The sequence below is a fragment of the Hevea brasiliensis genome, chromosome 3 (genome assembly GCF_030052815.1).
Source record: "Hevea brasiliensis isolate MT/VB/25A 57/8 chromosome 3, ASM3005281v1, whole genome shotgun sequence".
NCBI classification, from domain to species: Eukaryota; Viridiplantae; Streptophyta; class Magnoliopsida; order Malpighiales; family Euphorbiaceae; genus Hevea; species Hevea brasiliensis.
The window spans coordinates 3,627,651-3,650,496 of NC_079495.1; the positions used below are offsets into that span (position 1 = coordinate 3,627,651).

Consider the following 22,846-nt stretch of genomic DNA (forward strand, 5'->3'; position numbering starts at 1 on the left):
TTCGTGTTGGGCAAGTGGTGGTTTGGGGTTTTGAATTGCAGCCAATCAAAGGATGCCATGTTTTACTTTGTAGAGCTTTCTGAGTTGTTCTTAAGGTTGATAAAGGTGAGATTTTTTCAAATAGACATTGGTAGAATGGTAGGTTTGAAATTGAAAACAAATTAGAAATTCAAATTAAACTAAAGTTTTTAAAAAAATCTTATAAGTAACTTTTGATTTCTTTGGATTTTAAACTTAAATGGATCAGAATCAAACGGATTGTTGTTGCACCTCTACAATTCCCCAACATGCTTTCAAAGTGCTTAAACTATCACCAGACCTTATCGGCTTCGACTGATTCTGAATCATTGTTCCGCAGCCAATGCCATTTCCATTTTGCACGCTTTTAATCCAACATCCTCAAATCTAAATTCCATTCCTCAAGCTTGGTTCCCCATACAACAACAAAGGAGAACCAGGGTTTCAAACTTTCTTCGTTTCACATCAAACGGAATATGGCAATTAACAAGAGAGAACCAGGGTTTCAAACTTTCTTCGTTTCACATCAAATGGAATATGCAATTATCAGAGCATATATATATATATATATATATATATATATATATATAAATGTATAAAATAGGACTCGCTCATTATCCTTTATTGTATTAAAGCATTCTTAAAATAATTATTCAATTAATATTTTAGATTTTTTTTAAATATGTAATTTTACATTAAGAAAATCATTTTTAAAAGAAATTTTGAGGCAATCAAATTATTAAGTTTGAATCCATTAGAGGGCAATGGGTCCACTGCCTCAAAATTTCTTTTAAAAATAATTTTCTTAATGTAAAATTACATATTTAAAAAAAATCTAAAATATTAATTGAATAATTATTTTAAGAATGCTTTAGTACAATAAAGGATAATGAGCGACTCCTATTATATATATATATATATATATATATATATATATGCATGGAGTTTTTTTTTTTTTTAAAAAAAAACAATTGAACCTTAAATTTGGCAAAATATGATCACATATTTTTAAATGAAAGTGCAAATGCATGCGCCCAATAATTTTCTTTTAAAATCATCCGCTAAGAAGCAACTATTAAAATTATACTTTTCTGTTTTTTTTTTTTAAATGAAAGATATGTTTCATCTTAATCTTAAATTAAGGCTTGAAGCATATGTAAAACCTTGGCTGTCCTCTAGAAGAAATTACACAATACCATATAGGATAGCGTATAATGAGTGACAATTCAATAAGAAATAGGCATATATATGTCTCAATATCTTGTAAATGTCATATATTTATTTTTTAATCAAAATTATTTTAATATATATATATTAATTTATCATTAGTCTGTCATATCATGTAATGTCATGATATAAAATTATAGATGTACCATAAAATTATTCTATAAAATAGAAATTTAAAAATAAATTTCACTGATCGTCCCTTAACTTAGGTTAACTTAGATGGTTATTTCATTTCAGTTATTAAACTTCAGTTTGTTAAAATAAAATCTCCCAACTTTAATTTTGTTAGTAGATTTTTATGTTATTTTTTAATTAATATTAAATTAGTATTTAATCAAAATAAATATATAAATTATTATTTATTAGTTTTTTGTTTTATATAAAATTAAAATATTGACAAAATATTATATATCAATAAAATATTATTTTAAAATTTATTATTAGTATTTTTTTTAGGTAATCACAAATTAAATTTTAGTTAGTAATAAATAGCATATATATAATTAATAATTTTATTAATAAAATTGTTCAAATAAAAATATTTTATTAATAATAATTATTAATTAATTTAATCATAAAAATAAAAAAATATAAAATGATAATTTTATTTTTTTTAACTAAAATTATTTTACAATTCAAGAATTTTTTTTTAAAATAAAAGTAAAGTCAAAAGATTTTAATTTAATAATTTAAAATTAAAGGAGAATGTATATAATTTACCCCAAGCTTTGACCCACCCATTGTACCAAGGGCCTTGACCCACCCATTGTGCCAAATATATTTAGTGACCAAGCCACGTAATGGCCTGGCTCTAAGCAACTCCCCAAGTCCCAGCCTGGCCCAGCCACTTCTATTTCCAGCACTGGCCGTTGTTCCTATGAAAAATTAGTAAATACAGTTTTTAATATATATACCTTCGCGATTCCCACCATCTCCGATGGTTATGGACGTCGGCCCACATGCATGAGCTTTATTATCATAAATCGTAGTCTGAAAATATAAATAAATAAAAATCAATAATTTATTTTGTTTCAATGCAATTGTTACAAACCACTAATATAGTTAGTTTATTTCATTAACTTCCTAATTCCTTTTAAATTTTATACTTTTTATTTTAAATTTAGGATGATAATAAATATAATATTTACAAAAATTATTACGTTCGAATCTAATTAATATTTTAAAATTTAAATTCATTTTAAAATTGATTAAAATTTATTATTAATTATCTAAATTTGTTAGAAACTTAATTATTGTTATTCGAAAAACACTTGAATTCATTTTATTTTATATATTTTAATTAATAATATACATAAAATTTATTTTTATTAATAATTTATGTTTTTAAATTTAATAATTTTATAAAGCATTTAAATTCTATTTTATTTAAAAAAAAATAAAATATATAAATATTATTATAAAATAATATATTTTATATTTAATTAAATATTTATATAAATAAATTCAAATATATAAAACTATAACTTGTCACTATCATGGATTTTATTTTTCAAATTTAAATCCAATTATATATTACTTAAATTTATCATATTAAAATTTAGTCGAGTCGAATACCCATAAAAATTTGATCCATTACTATCCTTACCTTAGACTAAAATATCTTCCCCTATATAGACTATAATGGGCAAAAACAACCCTTCTCTATGGATAAAAATTTATTCTTCAATGAGTAAAAATCAAATAAATTTTACACACAAATACTGATATTTATAATAATATTATAATAAAAATTTTACTCTATATAAAAAATACTTATCCATTTTCATAATTAAATTAGAAAAAAATCTTTTAAAAATCCTAATAGGATTCTAAGTCATTAATATAATAAATACGAAAATAAATCGTTAAAATATTCTAAAATGCATGTAAATCAATTTGAAAGTAAGAGATAATTTTAAATGCACTAACTGTATGCATACCTTAAAATTATATTCAGAAAAAATTTAATATTAATATATATAAATTAATCTGAAATTGCACTTTCAATAGGCTAATACTCTCACCGTACCATTTCAATAGCATTATAAGGTTTTTCATTAAAATTAAGAAAATAATTAGATAGTATTACTTTTATTAAAAAAATTAATAATTATTTAAATTATTCAATATTAAAATATAAAAAAATATTAAAAAAATAAATATATTAAAAACAATAATAGATAAAAATAAAATTAAAAAAAAATTCTTACATAAATTAAATTAATTGCATGATAAAATTTATTTATTAAATATATTAATATTATATATTTATATATAGATTCAATGAGTCAATATAAATTTTTTTTAAAATAATAATTATTTTTATTTTTTTAAAATAATAAATAAAATAGAATAAAAAATTTTGTCGAAATCATCTATTAAAATAATAATAAAACAAGCAGTAGGACAAGACTCGCGTCTGAACAAGTTGACAAAAAGGCAAGCGAGTCATAAGGCGTGCCCGCAGCGCAGAAAATAAGACGGGCGTTCCAACATCTTCAGAACCGTGACGAAATGTTGCAACCAACCACTCACATTAAAATTAACTATGTCAACAAAAAAATAAATGCCAGCATGAAAACGCCATCAGATATACAAGAATTATATTATACAATCATAATTTTTATATAAAATATCAGACAAAAATTTTTTTGTATAAACTAATTTAAGTAATATATATATATATTATAAATGGCAATTACCTAACAATTTTTTCCAAATAATTTTAATCTGCATTAAATATTTATCCATTTTATACCTAGAATATTCTCCTCCTGCACGTGTCCCTATACTTCCTGTCCACCTGTCCTCTCAACGCTGTACAGAAATTTAGGAAAATGTAGCATAAATAGCGTGGGCAGCACATATCCAAAGGAGCAAATTCAATTCATTTTTTTCTCAGGTCATCTTTTCACATGTTTTAGAGCCTCTTCTCTTCTTCTTCTTCTTCTTATTCTTCTTCTTATTCGATTTCTGCTTCATTGATCTCAAATCATGGCCTCCAGGCAAGGGCGGATTCTTATTGCATTAGTTCTTGCCGGATTCTTTGTTTGCGGTCATTCGTATAACCGGCCGCCGCGGCGAAAAAACGTCTATGTGAAACTATCAGAAGATGATGATGATGATTCCACAACTCCACAACAGGTAAAATTATATTATTTTCGTTAATGTTAATCCTGTGTCTTTTGCTAGTCTCTATATTCATGAGCTCTCTCTCTCTCTCTCTCTCTCTCGCTTTTTGAAATTATATTCATGAACTCTTTTTATTTGTTCAGTGATTGGATTTTACAGAAAATTAATTATATTTTAAGATAAAAAAAACATTGAAAGAACGCCAAGTTTCGTGGAGGTAGTTAGAATTAGACTGAGTTAGATCGCCAGAAGAAAAACAAAGATAATTTATTTTGGTACTAACTAAGAAGCATTAATTCTTTAATTTGATAATTAAAATGAATAATTTCAGCAAGTTTGGTCGAGACAGTAATGATTTCCCGATGGAGACGTTTGGCTCATCAAGTCAAAACGATTGGCAAGACAGTATTAATATTTTATAGTGAAATTTATTATTAATAATAATAATAATAATAATAATAATAATAATAATAATAATAATAATAATAATAATAAATTTCACTATAAAATATTAATAATAATTAATATTTTTATTTTTATTTTATTTGAATAATAAAAAATATTAATTTTTATATTTCGATTGATAAGAAAATCGGTGAATACAAATAGTTAAAAATTTATAATTCAATATAGGAGTTAAATAGTAATAGTTTTAATTAAGTTGTATATTAAAATATATTCTTTTACTATTTAATTAATTTATCTAATTTACATTTAAATACCAATTAGCATTCTTTAATTTAAATCTACATTTGTTTCTCAAAATTTACTATCCAAAAAACACTAATAATAAATTTGTACTGTCCAAAATAAGGATTTAAAGTTGCATTTTGAAGAAATAGTAGTCTGAAATGTCTAAAACATAAAATATGATTTTTTTTTTTAACTGATAACTAACATAAGTATTAAGTGATGTCGATTTGTTCAAAAAAAAAAGTGATGTCGTTTTCTTATAAGAAAATAACAAAAAATTAATCAAAATTTACTTCACCGTGTAACCTATAATTGGGTCGACAGAGGCATTGATAACGTGGTCGGATCAACAGATTTTTTTAAAACAGAGTTTTAAGATAAATTAGCCCGATGATGGGATCGAATTGCGAGGCCGAATCAGGCTAAATTTGACAATAATTCTTCATTTTTGACGTTTCAAAGGACATGAAACTATTTTGTTAAGAGCGGTACCATCCATCACAATACAATTAATTTAAATGAAGCATTTCACAATTAAATTAAATTATAAAAAATTAAAAAATTAAAAATAATATTTAAGAGAATAATAATTATGACTAAATAATTTTTTTTTAAAAATATCTACTAAAAATAATTCGTGTAATTTTGTCTAACTTTTTTATTTTTATTTTTTTTTTTATAACTCTTTCGATAATTCTAAAAGCTCATTTGACGGAGATAATCACTATTAAAATTGATGTTACTTTTGGGATTTTCTTGCTTTTCTAGACTGGTATTGTTATAGAATTAGTGATGTGATATCTCATCAAATTAATTTCTTAGAAGTTGGATTTTCTTTTCCTTATTCACTAAATTCAAACCTCTCCAGACTCTATTCATATACAGCTATATGGTACTGGAGTGAAAATGCTATAGTCGATATGCACTATAAAATTTTTCCTTTTTGAAAATATTTTTTATAGTATGAAAAAAGTTTAAGTGAGAGAAGACTATTGTAGTTCAGGATTAGATATACTATTGTAGTTCAGGATTAGTTATTACAGGAATAAAAATATTAAAAGACCAAATAATAGTTTTTTCAAAAAATATACTAAATATTATAAGTAAATTTTTAATTTTAAAATTCTTTGGAGGGCCAAGGCTTCCCAAAGCTAGCAACTAGTTTCGCCCTTGGTTGTATGAGTCTTAAAAATGAAATTTATTTATCTAAATTTTTATTAATTATTTTTATCACATAATTTATAATTATTTATGCGTATGTATCAATAATATTGTAGCACCTTCTCAAATGGTATAGAAATTGAAATAGAAAAATAATAACTAAAAATGTTCAATAAGAATTTGCTAATATTTTTATGAAATAATTACTGTACAAATTGAATATATAATTTTAAAGTGTGTATGTTCATATTCTATATATATGTGTATGTGCGCGGCTCTATTTTTAATTATTATAATTGTTTGTTTATTTTTTTTTATATAACTTTAAATTATATATTTTGTATCCAAATATTCTCTTTTATAATTTAAAAATAATGAAGATGTCAGCAATAAAATCTTATAAAAAAATACTTATAGGTTAGAAATATATGCGCATGTAATATCTATTTGAATATATATATATATATATTATAATAAGCAAGGAACAATAATAATACTAATAATTTATGTTAATATATGTAAACGAAGAAGGTGATAAAAAATTATAACGTTTTTCTCTTATTTTATATTTTCTTTTGGCGACAACAAGTGGCTTTAAAAGCTTAATTTTAGTATTCAAATACGTAAAAAGAGGGAAAATAAATAATTTTTAAACAATAATATATTAGTTATCTATTTAGAAGTGGAGAGATCATTTTCATTTGAGACTTAGTCATAGCTCCGAATCGAATAGAATTTTTATTCCTATAGTAATGTATTTTTTAAAAGATTTTAGATTGTTTTGAAAAATTTTAATACTGTAAACCATTTAAAAGTTTAAGGATATTTTTTAATATATTTATAAATTCTCTCTACATTTATATATTTATAAATATTATAAATTATAAAAATTTATTTTTTATTAACTTTCTTTGTCATTTCTTTTTATTGAGTACTATCGAAAACATGTTTGAGTCAATAAAAACATTAATCAAAATGGGCTCATTTGAACGGGAAGAAAAGTAATTTCACTTTGATTGTCAGAAAGAGTGGAACCTAAATAAGAGTTATTTTTATCAAACATTAAATAAATATACAGCTGATCTGAATTTAGAGTTGATTTAAACTGATCGTCAAAAAGAGTGGTCCAAATGAGAGTTACTTTTATCAAAACATTAAATAAATCTACAGCTAATTTGAAATAGCTAATTAATTTAGAGCTATTTAAATCATAGTTAATAGATATATTTTTTTTTGTGTTTTACAAAATATATTGGTTTAACTATTTAAATATTTATCAATTATTTATTACATTTAATAATTAAATCAAACACCACTAATTCTTTCTTGTAACTCTTTCATGATTAGCTCATCCAAACGGACAATAATCGCTATTAAATTGACGTTACTTTTGGGAATTTTTTTTGCCTTCCAATACTGGTATTGGAATAGAATTAGTAATGTGATATCTCACCAAATTAATTTCTTAAAAGTTGGATTTTCTTTTCCTTTATTTTCACGAAATTCAATCCTCTCAAGACTTTTATCATATAACTGCAAATCGTACTGGAGTGAAAATGCTATAGGCACTATGCACTATAAAATTTGTCCGCATACTATCTTGTAATTAGAAATATTTTAAAAAAAGGTTATTTATTTCAAATTTTCTTAATTAAATTTGTTGCATAATTTGTCCTTATGCATGTGTATCATTATTATTGTAGCACCTTCTCAAGCGAATTCATTACATTTGAGTATTTCATGATCATATCAGTTTTGTCTTTTTTAGTTAAATTCAGATTAAATTGTATATGATCTTAATTGCATTCAAATTGTTTATTAAATAGAAATGTATAATGAATTCCTGTTTGCAAATTGTTTTAGATTACCATATAATTTTTTTTTAAAAAAAATCATTTAATTTTAATTTGGATTAATAAATTAAATTAAAACAGATGAATTTCGTATCAGAACATATACATCGTTGGATTGATTTAATTAAACTTTTAAATTTTAAAATTATTTTAATTTTTATGAAAATTGAATTAAAATTTAACATATCTAATTGTGATGAATAAACAATATTGAAATTACTAGGATGGAATATTGAATATCTATTTGATTTGATTATTGGTGACCTTTGAAAAAGTGGATGCCTTTTTTTTTTTTTTCTTAACGATGCAGGTTCATATATCAATGGCTGGTGAAGATAATATGAGAATAACATGGATAACAAACGATCCAACTCCAGCAATAGTAGACTATGGTACATCTCGTGGAGTATACACCAGCTCTGCAAATGGAACTACATCATCTTATCGCTACATTATGTATAATTCTGGCCAAATTCATAACGTAGTCATTGGACCGCTCAACCCAAATACTGTTTATTATTACCGTTGCAGCTCAAACTCAGCTCGCCAGTTCAGTTTCAAAACCCCACCACCTCAACTTCCTATCAAATTCGCCATTTCAGGTATATTTGCAAACTTTCATAATTTTTATAGTATTTCGTGTCTTAATTAATATTTAAAAATATTACATTCCTGTGTTGAATCATGCCATTTGTGTTATGATGCAGGTGATCTTGGACAAACTGGTTGGACCACGTCAACCCTTGACCACATATCAAAATCAGACTACGATATGTTGCTTCTACCAGGGGACTTGTCATATGCCGATACGGTTCAAAATCTGTGGGACTCATTTGGGCAGCTGGTGGAGCCATTGGCCAGCCAGCGGCCGTGGATGGTAACACAGGGCAACCATGAAATTGAAAAATTTCCAATTCTCCATACAAGCCCATTCACAGCCTACAATGCTAGATGGCAGATGCCATTTGAAGAAAGCGGGTCCAATTCCAATTTATACTACTCTTTCAATGTAGCTTCTGGTGTACATGTAATTATGCTGGGGTCATACACAGATTTTGATCCAAATTCACCTCAGTACAAGTGGCTACAAGCTGATTTAGGCAAGGTTGATAGGGCCAAAACTCCATGGATTTTGGTGCTGATCCATGCACCTTGGTATAATTCTAATACTGCACATCAGGGTGAGCCTGAGTCAATAAACATGAAGAAATTCATGGAAGGATTGCTTTACCAAGCTCGGGTTGATGTTGTTTTTGCTGGGCATGTGCACGCATATGAGCGATTTGTAAGCCCTCTCCTTTATACATAATGTCTGCATTATCTTATTTGATTTTAATTATTTTTGACATGATAACACTGGTTTTTAATTTCTAAAGGTTTTTGTGCTTGAACATTGACTTTGTAGAGGTTTTAATTGACCTTCTTAGTGTTTATTTTTTCCCTTTTTTTTCAGACTCGTGTTTATCAAGGGAAAGCAGACAACTGTGGTCCTGTTCATATAACTATTGGAGATGGTGGCAACCGTGAAGGCCTTGCTAAAGAGTAAGATGGTTAATTTCTTAGTTATGCTCTGTTTGTTTCCTTAAAAAAAATTATCCTGAAAAATATTGTTTGCACTACTTAAGTACTTGGAAAATGATTCAATGTAAAATATTTTTTAAGAAATTTATCTTTTAAATATCATTAGTTTAATATTATAATTAAACAACGAAAAATATTTTTCACATACAAGATATTTTCTGCGAAACAAATAGAGTTTTAAATATGTCATTTTTTATTTTGAGTGTGACTATTATAAATTTAACTAATAAGAATAAGTTTAACAACTATTAAATTAAATATTTGTATTTAGATTTGTGCATTCACTTTATAAATACTTAAATTGATTCAACACATTTCTGGATATAATATTTTATCAAATCAATTGTTAAATTTATTCTCATATCAGGTTGTTCTACCAAAATTTGAAATTATGCTTTCAGTAAATACTCATTATTATTATTATTATTATTATTATTATTATTATTGTACTAAAGAGATTTCTTTTTCATTTGCTTGTGCACTGCAGTTACATAGATCCAAAGCCAGCAATTTCAGTTTTCAGAGAGGCAAGCTTTGGACATGGGCAACTGGAGGTGGTGAATGCAACCCATGCTCAATGGACATGGCATAGAAATGATGATGATGAGCAATTTGCCAGTGACTCAATCTGGCTCACCAGCCTCTCTTCTAATCCTGCTTGTAAAATCTGAGGAATATGCCCAGTAGGCAGTAAGGGTAGATAGTATCACATTGATGTTTTTATCCTTAGGAAAGTAAATATCCTCAGGAAGGTAGAATAAATGTGTTGCAAGTATAGATATTTTTATGCTTTTCACAATGGAAATCAGTCAGGCTTTTTGAGTGAAATCCTTCCCAATTTGAGCATCATCTCCTTCCATTTAACCACTAATTTCACTTTTTTTGTTTTCATTAAACGCTCGTGGTTCTAAATTATTGCCTAGATATATAGTTTAGGAGAGATTATCCAGTTTACTTAACACACATACTCCCTTTTTCGTATAAATATAAGATTTACTCTTCTTGTTTCATGTGAAATTCACTTTTATGCGAATAAGAGAACACTAAATATATCCATTCTGGATGACTATAACATTTTCCGTAATTCCCCCCTTTCCCTTTCCATAATCTCACTCGATAAAAGCCTATATACCCTGTACAAATAAATTGATATATATATATATATATATAACATTTTAATTGGTTTAGTTAATTTAATTTCCTCTATAAATTGAATTAACCAAATACTTAACGTGAGAAAAATAAAATTATGTCCTTTTATCAAATTTTCAATTTAAAATTAAACCAAATAACACTCATCAAGTATGAACCATATAATTGTTTAAGGTTTTGAACGATATGTCGTTTAGAGGGAAGCGACCATCTATTTCTGATTTGTTCATTCTCATCTGAAGTGCATCGTCGTTCAACCAACAGTAAAGCATCTTTTACTGATTTATTCATTCTCATCTGAAGTCGGCAATTCCTACGGGGTAATGGTGTTTCTGTTCAGGTATGGCGTCAAGCAGGCCGTTGGCGTTAGATCACTTCTAAGTCGGCTCTGAAAGGAGGATCGGTGGATATAGGGTTACTTACTCTCATTTTCAATCTTCAGCAGCATACTTCCTTCTCTAGAGAAGCAAGAACTCACTTCTCGCGTTTTAAGTGTCAGGATATCAATCCCCTTCATCGATTCTTCTAAGGTACTCTGTTGCTTTTATGTCATTTATGAGTGCATTTCATTTGATTTTGATTGTTCTGTTTGGTTGCTTGAAAAATGAATGCGAATTAGAGCAATTTGATTTTTTTTTTTTTTTTGTGACCGGAACAGAGGATCAACTGATTATTGGTTAATTTAGGACATTAAACCAAATATGCTATTAATCATCAGCTAATTGTGGTATTAAATTTGTTTGCTAATTACTTTCTGTGTCACTGTCACCGTCACTTGGAGAAGTTTATTTTTATTTTGGTTTTTAGTGTTCATAATGCTAATTAATAGAGTTTCCCAATCAGAGTAGATAATTAGGCTAGCATAAGGGAGAGCTAATACTCAGGGAAATTTTATGAATTTAATGCCTTTTCATTTTCTTATTTGTGTTTAAACTTGTCTCTGATTCTGAGTTCAAGGGCTGTTTTATAATTTCTATCAGTTTCTTGCCTTGTACAATCTTTCTGACTTTAGTAGCTGCAGAGTGGCATTTCCTGATCTTTTCCTGCCTCGTTCTAACAGGAATTGCTGTCTGTTTCATGTTTCTTGGAAACTAGCACTTCTTGTGGTCATACTATGACGCTTTTTGTCTCTTGTGGTCTCTTCTATGCACTTTCATATAATTCAATTTAATATTTGACAAATGATGCACGCCAAGTTGGTATGATTTGGAAGTCTTCTTGATTCTAGACTAGTCATCTTATACTTGTTTGGTTTCGTGGAATGTGTTAGAGAGGGGAAGGTGGAGGAAATAGAACATCCAGTTAAACATTATTAATACAGCTGTTCTCTATGATGCTTTAGGCTTAATGGGTAACGGCTGTTACCCACATGGGCAGATAGGGATTCTTTTTATTGCTTATTTTGTTTATAATTTCTGCACTTCTCTCTCTTTTTCTCTCAAAATTTCCATCTTCACAAATCTTCATTTCTTGAGCTAAAATAATTAAAAATGTGAATGTTTATTTCTATATCTATATTCTCGCAATACATTCAGGATCTTACTACAATGGGCCATACTACTATGCCCATTCAGTATCTGGTTATTTTAGTTTTAAATTGATTAATGCTAATGATGTCTAAGTATCTTTATTTAATATATTTATGCTTATTATTTAGTTATAGATCTTAGTTTTAATTACATCTTTAAATATCTATTTATTTCATCAACTTTGAAAATTTTTCCCAAAAAAAAAAAAAATTGCATAACAATAAGCTGTTGCCAATAAGTTGCGGACATTACCGGCTAGTTAATGTTGCCTGTGAACATGGATGTGTCCACAATTTAAATCCATGGGGCTAAATTTGAAATATGCATTCATCCATAGTGCATTACAAACTCAAAAGGATTAGCAAGTTTCCCAAAACTAACCTGAAACTTGAAATCTGCATAGCAGGTTTTCATCATATATGTGTTAGTCCAAGCTTGTATTGGTCAGGACTCAAGAGACCTTTTACTGATCAGGTCAAGACCCTCTGCTTTGCCTTAAATTGTTTAACTTCTATTGGGTCAATGCCTCGCACATGAAGGAATTTTTACTTTTGTCATATTTATCAACTGTTAGTGTGTTGTTATGTGAAGGCGGTTTACACTAATTTTGGGAGGAATGGTGTTCAGTACCTCAATGAAATAGCTGTTATACTTCCTATTCAAATTGAAAATTTGATCTATGCTTACCTAGCTGAAGAGCCTTTCAAATTTTGTTTCAGGTATTCAAGTTTGCTTGCTTTACTTAGGTGTTCTCTCATTTACAAAACTTATCAAGACGATAGTCTCTAGAACTTCATAACTTGCAGGTCAGTGCAGCGGCAAATTTTGGGATGACTTGCAACTAGATACATTGTACCATGTGGAATTATAACAGCAGTGGAGGAAGAACTTGGGGTTCAAATCCCAGATGACAAACCAACCCCAGAACTTGTTGACTACATTGCAAATGCAAAATGAGATTCATGCTGTTGTCAGGTGAAATCCTTTTCACAAATTTGTTGTCTTCTCTTGCTAATTGTTGATGCAACTTTCATTGGTAGTTTGTAAAAATATTCACATGGCTAAGTGTAGACATATTTGCCACATTCTGTGCTTTCCAAAATTTGCACTGTTTCTGTGCTTGTAGCTTTAATTAAAACTTACAAAATGAATAAATAAAATGTGGTCCTTGGCTGCATAAACGACAAATCATTCTTGTCAAATAAACAAATATTGAGAGAAAAAGAAGAGGATTTGAAGGAAGCAATGAGAGTGGTCTCGTGAATGAAGAAAGACTGATAGCTATATATATCTATGGATAGCTATTGATTACTGAAGCAAGTGGATTTTCTTCTTCCTTCCCCTAATTCATATCTTTTGGGTTTTTTTGTGGCTCAAAATGGAAGTAGAGGCTTACAATACCTTTCACGCGTAGGTAGATAACTAAATAAACCTTGATCAAAGTTTTCTCGCTCTTAATAATAGTTTCAGAATTTATTATTGTAGATACAAATTTGATTGGCAATGAGTTCCTAAGCTGAGATATAAAGTGTACGTCTTCACTGTCCATATGAAAGTATCCTCTAATACATATTAGTTATTCAAGAAAATGTAGTTTAGAGGCTTCCTAAGGTTCTGTAAATGATAAAAACAGCAAGGATGGCCATTGTTCAATACTCGATCATTTTTCTCTTACTTGATATTGTGCACAGCGGAGATGGGCGAAGGTCTATCGATACCGATAATAATATAATTATTTTTTTATTAAAAATATAATTTATTTTTGTGTATTTAAATATTATAATTTTAATAAAAATAAAATTATATGTATATTAATAAGATTACGTTTTAAAACTTATATTTGTAACTTATAATTTATTTTTAATAAATAAATTTATATTATACAATAGTAAATTAATGTTTAAAGCGTATAAATCATAAAGAAATAAAGTTAATAAATTATATCACCAATATTTATGTGGTTTATTTTAAGTGACATTTAGGAGTATGTCATTTTTCACTTTTTTCAAATAATCATATCAATTACAAGTTAAAGGCTATTTACTCATTACGCTAATAACACCCAATAAAATCTTGACAGTAAATTACTTATAGTAAATATATTAATTAGTATTTTTAGTTTTTTATAGATATAATTTAATATATTTACTATTTTAATTACTACACCATAAAAGGATGTCTTCAACTGATTAAGTAAAAATTCTCTCACCAATAGATAATAATTTCATATTTTTGAATTCTATGTCTTTTCTTCATTTTAGGGAGAAATTTCTTCTCCTCTATGGGACTTCAATTGGCAAAGTCAAATTCTCAGCAATTAGTAAATCACTCTTTTTAATTAGCGTAGCTACTGTCTATGGATAAAACTAAATAAATTTTTCATAATTCTCTTATTTATAATGTTAATTATCTTTATTTTAATCTGATTAGGAGTTTTGCATTTAATTGAGGAACAACATTAAAATAGAAATTGTTATTCTATGTAGGAAATCATTCCACTCTTGAATTCTTGATCTCTTATAGGGTGGGAATGGAGAAGCGATCCCATGCTCATCCACCCCGTTGTCCTTCTTAAAAAAGTGTTGGTTGTGGATTTGAGCCTCTAGGTGAGAAGAGCTCGAAGCCCACACACACACGATTTCATTACGCAATTTTTTTTTTAAACCCTAATATATTAGAGAGGAAAAGGAGAGCAGTGTTAAAGCGATAGAAACTTGGCTTCCCAGACAAGGCACTACTAGATTCCATTCCACACCAATCTTTTAACAGTTTAGTGAGAAGCATCACAGCTATAATGTTAGCATGTGTTCCTTTAAAAAAGCCTGCAAGAGCATTCTTAGTAGTGCTTGCTAGAGTTAAAGCGTGATTGAGAAAATAGATTGCGCCACAAATTTGTCTCTTCTTGAATATGCCTATTTGTGGAAGCAGGCAATAACTAGGATGAATTTAAATATAAATTCCACTTTATATTTATAATAATAATAATATTAATTATATAGTGTATAAGTTGCACTTAATAACTAATTAATTATGCTTGCTTAATGTCTTATTCGGAAAAAGAAAAAGTTTCAGCCGATTAAATTGACTTCTTTTTTGTAATCCAAAAACAATAAAATGAAAGATTCATCACTTTTTTTTTTCCCTTCTCTTTTTTCTCCCCAAACTAATTCCCAATTTAAGATACGTTCTAAATACACTTTTTGTTTGTTTCCATGCAGATTTAATTGAAACCCTTTTTAATTTCATTGGATTAATAATAAATTTCGAAAATAAATAAATAATATATTTTTTTTAAATTTTCAATAAACAATTATAATAGAAAACATTAAAATATAGTGCTCTATATAAATACAGAGTTACAGTGATAAACTAAGGAGCAGTGAGTTTTATATTTTGTGAGAGAAGACACTTATATTTCAAAATTACACGATTTTAATTTTATATGTATACTTAAATTTCAAATTACTGAATAGATTAAAGATTATTTTTTAAGAGTATCATTTAATCGGTGATCTAATTTGATAATCAACCACTAAATCTGAAACATTTCACAGTTAACATTAATTTCATTAGTCAATTAAGATTCAAACGAACAAAAAGGATTGGATTTACATTGAAGACTTGAAGTTGGGTTTCAATGGATTTTTACAAAATCGCCCACTTTTAAGTTGAAATTATCAGGAGCCTAAACCTAAAGAGCTAAATCTAAGCTCACGTGTAGGGAGGTTTCAATGCACTTACTTACAAAATCATAATTATGTAATTTCTCATCATTAAAGCCATGCAGGGTGATTGGTATTATGTGATATGATTAAATATGACCTCACAAAGTAGAAACTTAAAAGGCTTGCAGTATTGATGAGGTCATGCCCATGGTCATGGCCATGTCCATATGGTCATGGACTTGGAAGAAGAAGCTAGCTGGTTAAAAACGAAACACAAATCTTTACCTGTGCCTGTGCTTGTGGGTCAGGTAAAAAGCATAATCTCTGCCAATAAGATCACAAATTCGCCCATGATGTAAATCAAAAGAAAAGGGTTTACAATGAAGAAAATTTCTAAACCTTTATTTCACGTGTATAGCATCATATTGTCCACTCATGTGATTTGAATTTTGAATATATTTCTATAAACTCGAATTATGACTAAACTCGAAAGTTTCGCATTGCAAATCGATTGAAATAAAAAATGAAGTCTATGATAATAGTGGAGGGCATAGATTGATAGAGTTTAAAATATTCAAGAACACACTGAAGTTAGGATTTGAGAGCTTGTATCTTACTTTTTTTTTTTTATCATAGTAAAACTTTTTTTTCTCTCGTTTTGCTCGTAGACGTAGACTTTATGATTAAACTATATAAATTTTATACTATTTTTTTTCTTTTATATTGTGTGATTGTGCGATTGTGTGTGCCCTAAATTTACATACTTGCTATAACAAATTATATCTCTAAAAATTTTAGTAACTACATTTATATAATTGCTCATCTCTTATTATCTTATCATTTCATATAAAGTGCTAACAGGATATTACTGTTTCATTATATAATCTCTTATTACAGGGTGATATAATAATTTCTCTGGTTTTTATTTATTTATTTTTTTTCAGTTTGGGTAAAAGTAAAATTTGAAAGGGTCATTAACTAGTTGGGTATCTCTAAATTGTATTTATAGGCAGTGTAGAGGATAATGATGGCGGTGGCTGGCGGGTATTCATGAATGCTCCGGTCATCTGTGGCCGTGCAACATCTCTTGAGCACTGCCATGCACATTTATGATAAAAACAGCCCTAACCTCCTTTCCCCGTTCTCTCCCTCGCTTAAATCATGAATCCAATTTTCTTTTTGTCGAGGGTGACTCAAAATTGATGCAAAAGGCAAAATTTATTTAATTGGGAGTTGAAAGGAGAGGAAGATAATCATTAAGTGCAATTATTGTAAGTTTAATATTATATAAAAATGAATATTTACAATAAAATTCGTAATTATTTCAATTATATATATATATATATATATAAAAATTTTAAAGTTTTAATATAAATATTTAATCTATAAATTACTATATTACACGTTCATTTAATGCATATTTATTGTATTGAAAAGTATAATTTTAATAATAAATTATATAATAAAACTATATTAAATAGATGTAAATTATATTTAATGAATTGTAAATTGTAATGGACACATCTAATACAAGCTCAAACTCATATAAAAATAAATTTAATAATCATTAATTCAAATATTTATATTAAAATTTATATAAAATTAATTAAAATATAAATAATAATTATATAAATTTAAATATTACTATTTAATCTAATAATTATTAAAACTATTTTCATATAAATTTTTTCTAGCCACACTTAATTGTAATCCGTCAATATAAGTGATGTGCATTAAATAAACATTAATGGTGTATGCACCTAATAGGTTATATTAGCCACACCCAACAATTATTATCCATTATTATTTGGGGCTTGCCATCATTGGCTGCTTAAGAACAGAGTGTGAAAAACCATTGCTCCATTCACACTCAACCCAAATTAATATGGAGGATCATTATGTGGTGTTGATGGTATTCCTTTTGTGGAACATTTGGAGGGCGGGAATCACTTAGTGTTTAGGAATCAAATGCTCAATCATCAACAGATTATTTCAGCTGCTATGTCAAATTGGGAAGAATATTGCTCTTTGCAGCCTCTTCCTATTCATCTACAAACGGACCGCCCTCAACGGTCTACTTCATGGTCTCCTCCTTCTCAAGGTTTGATCAAAATTAATTATGATGCTGTTGTGGATTCATCTCAAAACAGAGGTTCCGTTGCTGCGATTGCTAGAGATGCTTCAAGTCTTCTGCGCGGATTGGTTTGTAAAAGATTCCCTGGTATTATAGACCCCTTAATCCTAGAGGCCTTAGCATGCAGAGAGGCAGCCCTTCTTGCTCAATCTCGTGGTTTCTTTAAAGTTCTTTTTTAAGGTGACTCTTTGATAGTAACTCAAGCTGCTCAAGGATCTTCTAGTAACATCCGTATTCAAGGAATCATAGATGATATTTGTCTGTTGACTTCTAACCTTGAGTACTCTGCTTTTATTCATATAAAAAGGATTGGAAATGCTGTAGCTCAGCATCTAGCAAGGAAATGTTTGCTAGAGGATTCATTCCTCCTCAATCTTTTAGCTCAAATTCATTATGTTACATTGGCTAATCAATGAATCTTATATCTTTGGAAAAAAAAAAAAAAAGGAACAGACCCCTTTGCCCCCCTGATACCCCTTTGGTTGACTACTTCCTAGTTTGAATAGCAAGCAGATAAGACTGACTAGCTAGGGCACAGGTTCCCTCCCAACCCCAATATTCCAATACATGAATAACTAAATTTCCTTAAAAAAACAAAGATATTAAAAGAATAATAAAAAAAATTAAATGAATAAAGAGAACTTTTTAGAACTAACATGTCAGCAGAGAGTTTCTAAGAAATCTGATATTAATAGTTATAGTCCATTTAGAGCATACTATATAAGCATCTATAATTGCTACTGCTAGGCTGTGTAAATCAATTATTGCAGCTTGCTGTTTCAAATATATCAATCCACTTTCAGAAAAATAACATAACTTCTCCCTTTCTTTGAACATAAAAATCAAACACATTCAATAATGTTGGAAGGATTCTCGTGACTTATTGTCCTAATTTGGCTGTGTTTCTGACAATTCAGACAAGCTCAGTCACTCTAGTTCAGAAAAAAAAAAAAAATTGTTGCAATCTTATGTTCTTGCACCCTATGCCCTCCATCACACTCCTCCTCTTTAAGAGGAAGAAAAATTAGTAGAATCTGCTAGAAGAAACAATGTTTTTGTTCATAGAATCACATATCAAGTCTATTTTCTTTTTGGTTTAACTCAACGTGCTAAGCAGCGTAGACAAGTCCTACAAGGATGTCCCTTATATGTCCCTTTCACCACAAACATGTTTTCCACTTTATCATAAAGTAGGCCTAATCTATTTGCCTAAAATGGTAACAAATTTAACATAGTGCGACCAATTTTGTTTTAAATTAATAAATAAATCTATGATCTTCTCTTATCTCAGCAAAAATTAAAGATTAGGCGGAGACCCCATTAGACACCAACTTCTAAAAGTCAAGTTCTAGCTGTCTTCAGTACATGGAAGTAAAAATTAGCATAAATTGAGGAAAGCTGAACCACTATAAGTTAGTTGCAGGAGGACAGCTTAATGATAATGATGATAATAAAGGATAATTATGTTGCTAGAGCTAATTAATCAAGAAATCTCTAATGATAATAATGAAATATCATGGAAAGAAGAATTCAGGCAAATAGCAGTTAAGGGTAATTTAGTCATTTTACATTTTCCATGCAAAGATCACATTGAATAAGAACCCATAATTACCCTGAAGGCAAAGCAAATCCTAAGTCTATTTAAAAAAAAATATATTTTAGATATTATTTTAAAATTTTATAATTAAAATTATTAAGTTTAATTTAAAAGTAATTTTTAATAAATGTTAATTAATATATTTAAGATAATATTATCTCATGAAGAGTACCACACTTAAATATAATATAACAATTTTACCCTTAATAGACCCATCCAAAAACACCCACCCTGTCAACCATGATGTTACACGTTAAGGCACTCATAACCCATGAGGGCTGAGGCTGGCCCAACTATCATCCAATTCCAACCTCCTTCCCCCTTCGTCTTCTCTCCCCACCCATTATTTCAATCTCACCTTCTCTTCTCCATATATGGCAGCGATATACGCCTTAACTTATGATATTTCATGCTTATAATTATGATTGTAATAACGTAAAACAAACAAAACATCATCAATTGAGCAAACATTGCAAAAGCTGTAAGGGTAAGATAGTCATTTTCTCTTGGCTTATAATTGCCTTTTAGTTGGAAAATCTTCTGTCTATTTAATAATTAATTGTATCATGTATACTCTATTGCCATTTTATTGAAAATCATAAAATAAGAGATTGACTTTCATATTATTTTAAATCTATCATAATATTCTACAATGATTTTTTTGAGTATTTTTTGGAAATAAATTGCACTTCATCAATAACATACCTCAATCTTATTTATCAAAATTGAGCCAACTTAATGAACTAACACTATAAAGAAAAATGAGTCAATTTACGTAAAGAAAATAAATAAAGCAAATTAACAAAAAAAAAGTGTTGACTTAAATTTTCATGTATATATATATATATATATATGAATACGTTTTTATATATTATTTAAATATTGAAAAAAATCAATGGCTCAAAAATTGAATTGATTAAACTTTAATTTCTTTTTCACAATTTAATGCTCTGTTTAATTATGATAATATTCCTGCTGTTAAAGTAAGTATAGAGCTAGAAAAGGGAGACTCTAATTCAAGTATATGTTGAAAAGTGAAAACCAAAAGAATGATGACCCTAATGAAATATGACTTGGGTTTGCCATAAGGTGCATATGAAACCTACAAGTAGATAAATGATTTATTGATAAGACTCTAGACGTAGATATAATAGTTATTAACAATGATAAATACAAGTGAAGTTTGAAATGAGAAACAAGTGGCAAAGAGGAGCAAGCCATTTTTAATTTGTGATTTGAGGTATAGGAACAGTGCAAAATTACGGCAAGAAAAATGATTATTGCCAGCAGTTGCCAAGCCAAGAAATAATGATATTGGAAAGCGAAAAACACAATGGTCACATAATAAGAGGAAGAAGAAGGAGGAGAAGAGAGAAGTAAAACAAAAGAGAATTGATGATGGTGGCGAAGAGAGGAGGGGGAGGGTGGAGGTGGTGATGATGGTTCGAACCAATCCAAACCATCATTGCGAATCTTGGGACGACCTAGCCCACCATCATTTTACAAGGCCTAGCGACGAAATCCCATTATTGACCCTTAAATACCACAATGCCAAATTTATGACCATAATGCCCTAAAGAAAAACTAGCACCACCATCATTCACTTGACCTTGTATCCTTCATCACCATCATCATACAAAAACTCAAAAAACATTAATTGTTTTGCCTTAACCGGCCGCCCTCCATGCTTACTCTTACACTTACACATGCATGATTGTTGTGTCAGGAGAGAGAGGCACTCTCCTCTCACAACCCGTAATGCTTTTTCCCCTCTCTCTCTCTCTCTTCAAGTTTTCTCACTCTTAACTTTTTGCTCTATATATTAACAGTCTCTTGGTTCATTTTGTCCCTCACTCCATTCGCCAAACTTTCTTTTTTACATTACCACTGCTACTAGTTGTAACAAGCCAGACAGATAGCTTCCTCGGCCAAGGCTCTCTAACCAACCACCTTGAAAAGGTAATCTTTTTAGAAAAGATAAAGAGAGAAGAGAGGCCCCCACCTCTCTCTCTCTCTCTCTCTCTCTCTCTTTTCTCTGTGTTTTTGAGTTTCTTCTTGCCTTCTTTCACTAAGATAGGTAGACATGGTTATGTGCATGGGATTTTCTGGTGAGTTCTAGTCGGTTATTGCTTGTTCTGTATCAAATAAGACATTTTAGAGTACATAGGTATTCTCACATTGTTGGAAGTACTTTGCCTTGTCTATCTAATAAAACACTGTCAATTTGAGGAGGGAATGTTTGTTTTTTGATTGCTTGCTCTTTAGATTCTCCAATATTTGCATCTCCTAGCTTTTTCGCGGGAGGGCTCTTTGTATTTCTCCAGCTCTGAGGTTGTTTTCTTTATCTTTATTTATGTTATAACACTTTCGGCCTATTCCTTTATATTAAGATTATACGCTCTTTCATATTAACATACAGGGCAAGAACCATATTGCAATAGACAAACAAATCTGAATCTTTTATGTAGACACACACACACTTCACTCTGTGGTCAGTATTGGTAAAACCTTTATCCTTTTCTTTCGTGTTTGGGAAACCGAAAGAGACCAATTTGATGATGAGTACAGATTTGGACAACTTATATTCCTTCTCTATATTTGCTTCATTTATCTTCTAGACAACCCACTTGCTCTCTATATATTCGTCATGGTGGTCCAAACATATTAATTTGTTCTTTGCCCTTCACTTGCCCTGCCTTTCCTCTCTTGTTTTTGGTTTTTCCTTTTAACTGTCATTACTAGACCTGGCAAGGTAAGAAGAAAGAAAAATCCCAAGGGAAGACTAGTTCTTAAACATTCTACTGTATCGTGGACCTGCTGACTCTGCTCTTCCTTTGTATCTAACTTCTTTGGCAATACTTTTGGTGGCTTAATATGATTTCAGTTTTTGTTCAATGTCAATTCAAGGCCACTTGATAATTTCCATTTCTTTCTCTCACGATATTTTAGAAACTTTAATTTCCTTGTGCTATTGCTTTCTAATTTCTGAGGCAATCTGTGTTGTTTTATTTAGATGCAAGTATTGTGATGTGCCATCATATATTCAAGTATTTTATTTATTTCATATCTAAATTTTCTATTTTTTATTTGCTTCTATGTTTTCA

At 28.8% G+C, this 22,846-nt stretch overlaps 1 protein-coding gene and 1 long non-coding RNA gene across 5 annotated transcripts; both read left to right on the plus strand.

Moving 5' to 3' along the window:
* The first annotated feature begins 4,115 nt into the window (after positions 1–4,115).
* On the plus strand, positions 4,116–10,493 carry LOC110657235 (probable purple acid phosphatase 20). Its single transcript, XM_021814375.2, has 5 exons — positions 4,116–4,389; positions 8,395–8,686; positions 8,792–9,369; positions 9,538–9,626; positions 10,153–10,493. Exons 1-5 carry the CDS (start codon positions 4,240–4,242, stop codon positions 10,334–10,336), a joined length of 1,293 nt encoding a protein of 430 aa, XP_021670067.2. The 5' UTR covers positions 4,116–4,239; the 3' UTR covers positions 10,337–10,493.
* A 375-nt stretch (positions 10,494–10,868) lies between these two features.
* Positions 10,869–13,527, plus strand: LOC110657234 (uncharacterized). Of its 4 annotated transcripts, none has more exons than XR_002495290.2 (3): positions 10,901–11,347; positions 12,753–12,820; positions 12,921–13,527. It is a non-coding gene; the product is annotated as an uncharacterized LOC110657234 (long non-coding RNA). The 4 variants fall into 4 exon arrangements; XR_002495289.2 differs by having other exon boundaries at positions 10,902–11,347; positions 12,938–13,527; XR_002495288.2 differs by having other exon boundaries at positions 10,903–11,347; positions 13,066–13,527.
* The last annotated feature ends 9,319 nt before the right edge of the window (positions 13,528–22,846 follow it).

Coding starts and splice junctions, on each gene's coding strand:
- LOC110657235 (XM_021814375.2), top strand. CDS start 4,240: ATGGCCTCCAGGCAAGGGCGGATTCTTATTGCATTAGTTCTTGCCGGA. Junction 4,390..8,394: donor ATTCCACAACTCCACAACAG/GTAAAATTATAT, acceptor TTAACGATGCAG/GTTCATATATCAATGGCTGG. Junction 9,370..9,537: donor TGCACGCATATGAGCGATTT/GTAAGCCCTCTC, acceptor CTTTTTTTTCAG/ACTCGTGTTTATCAAGGGAA.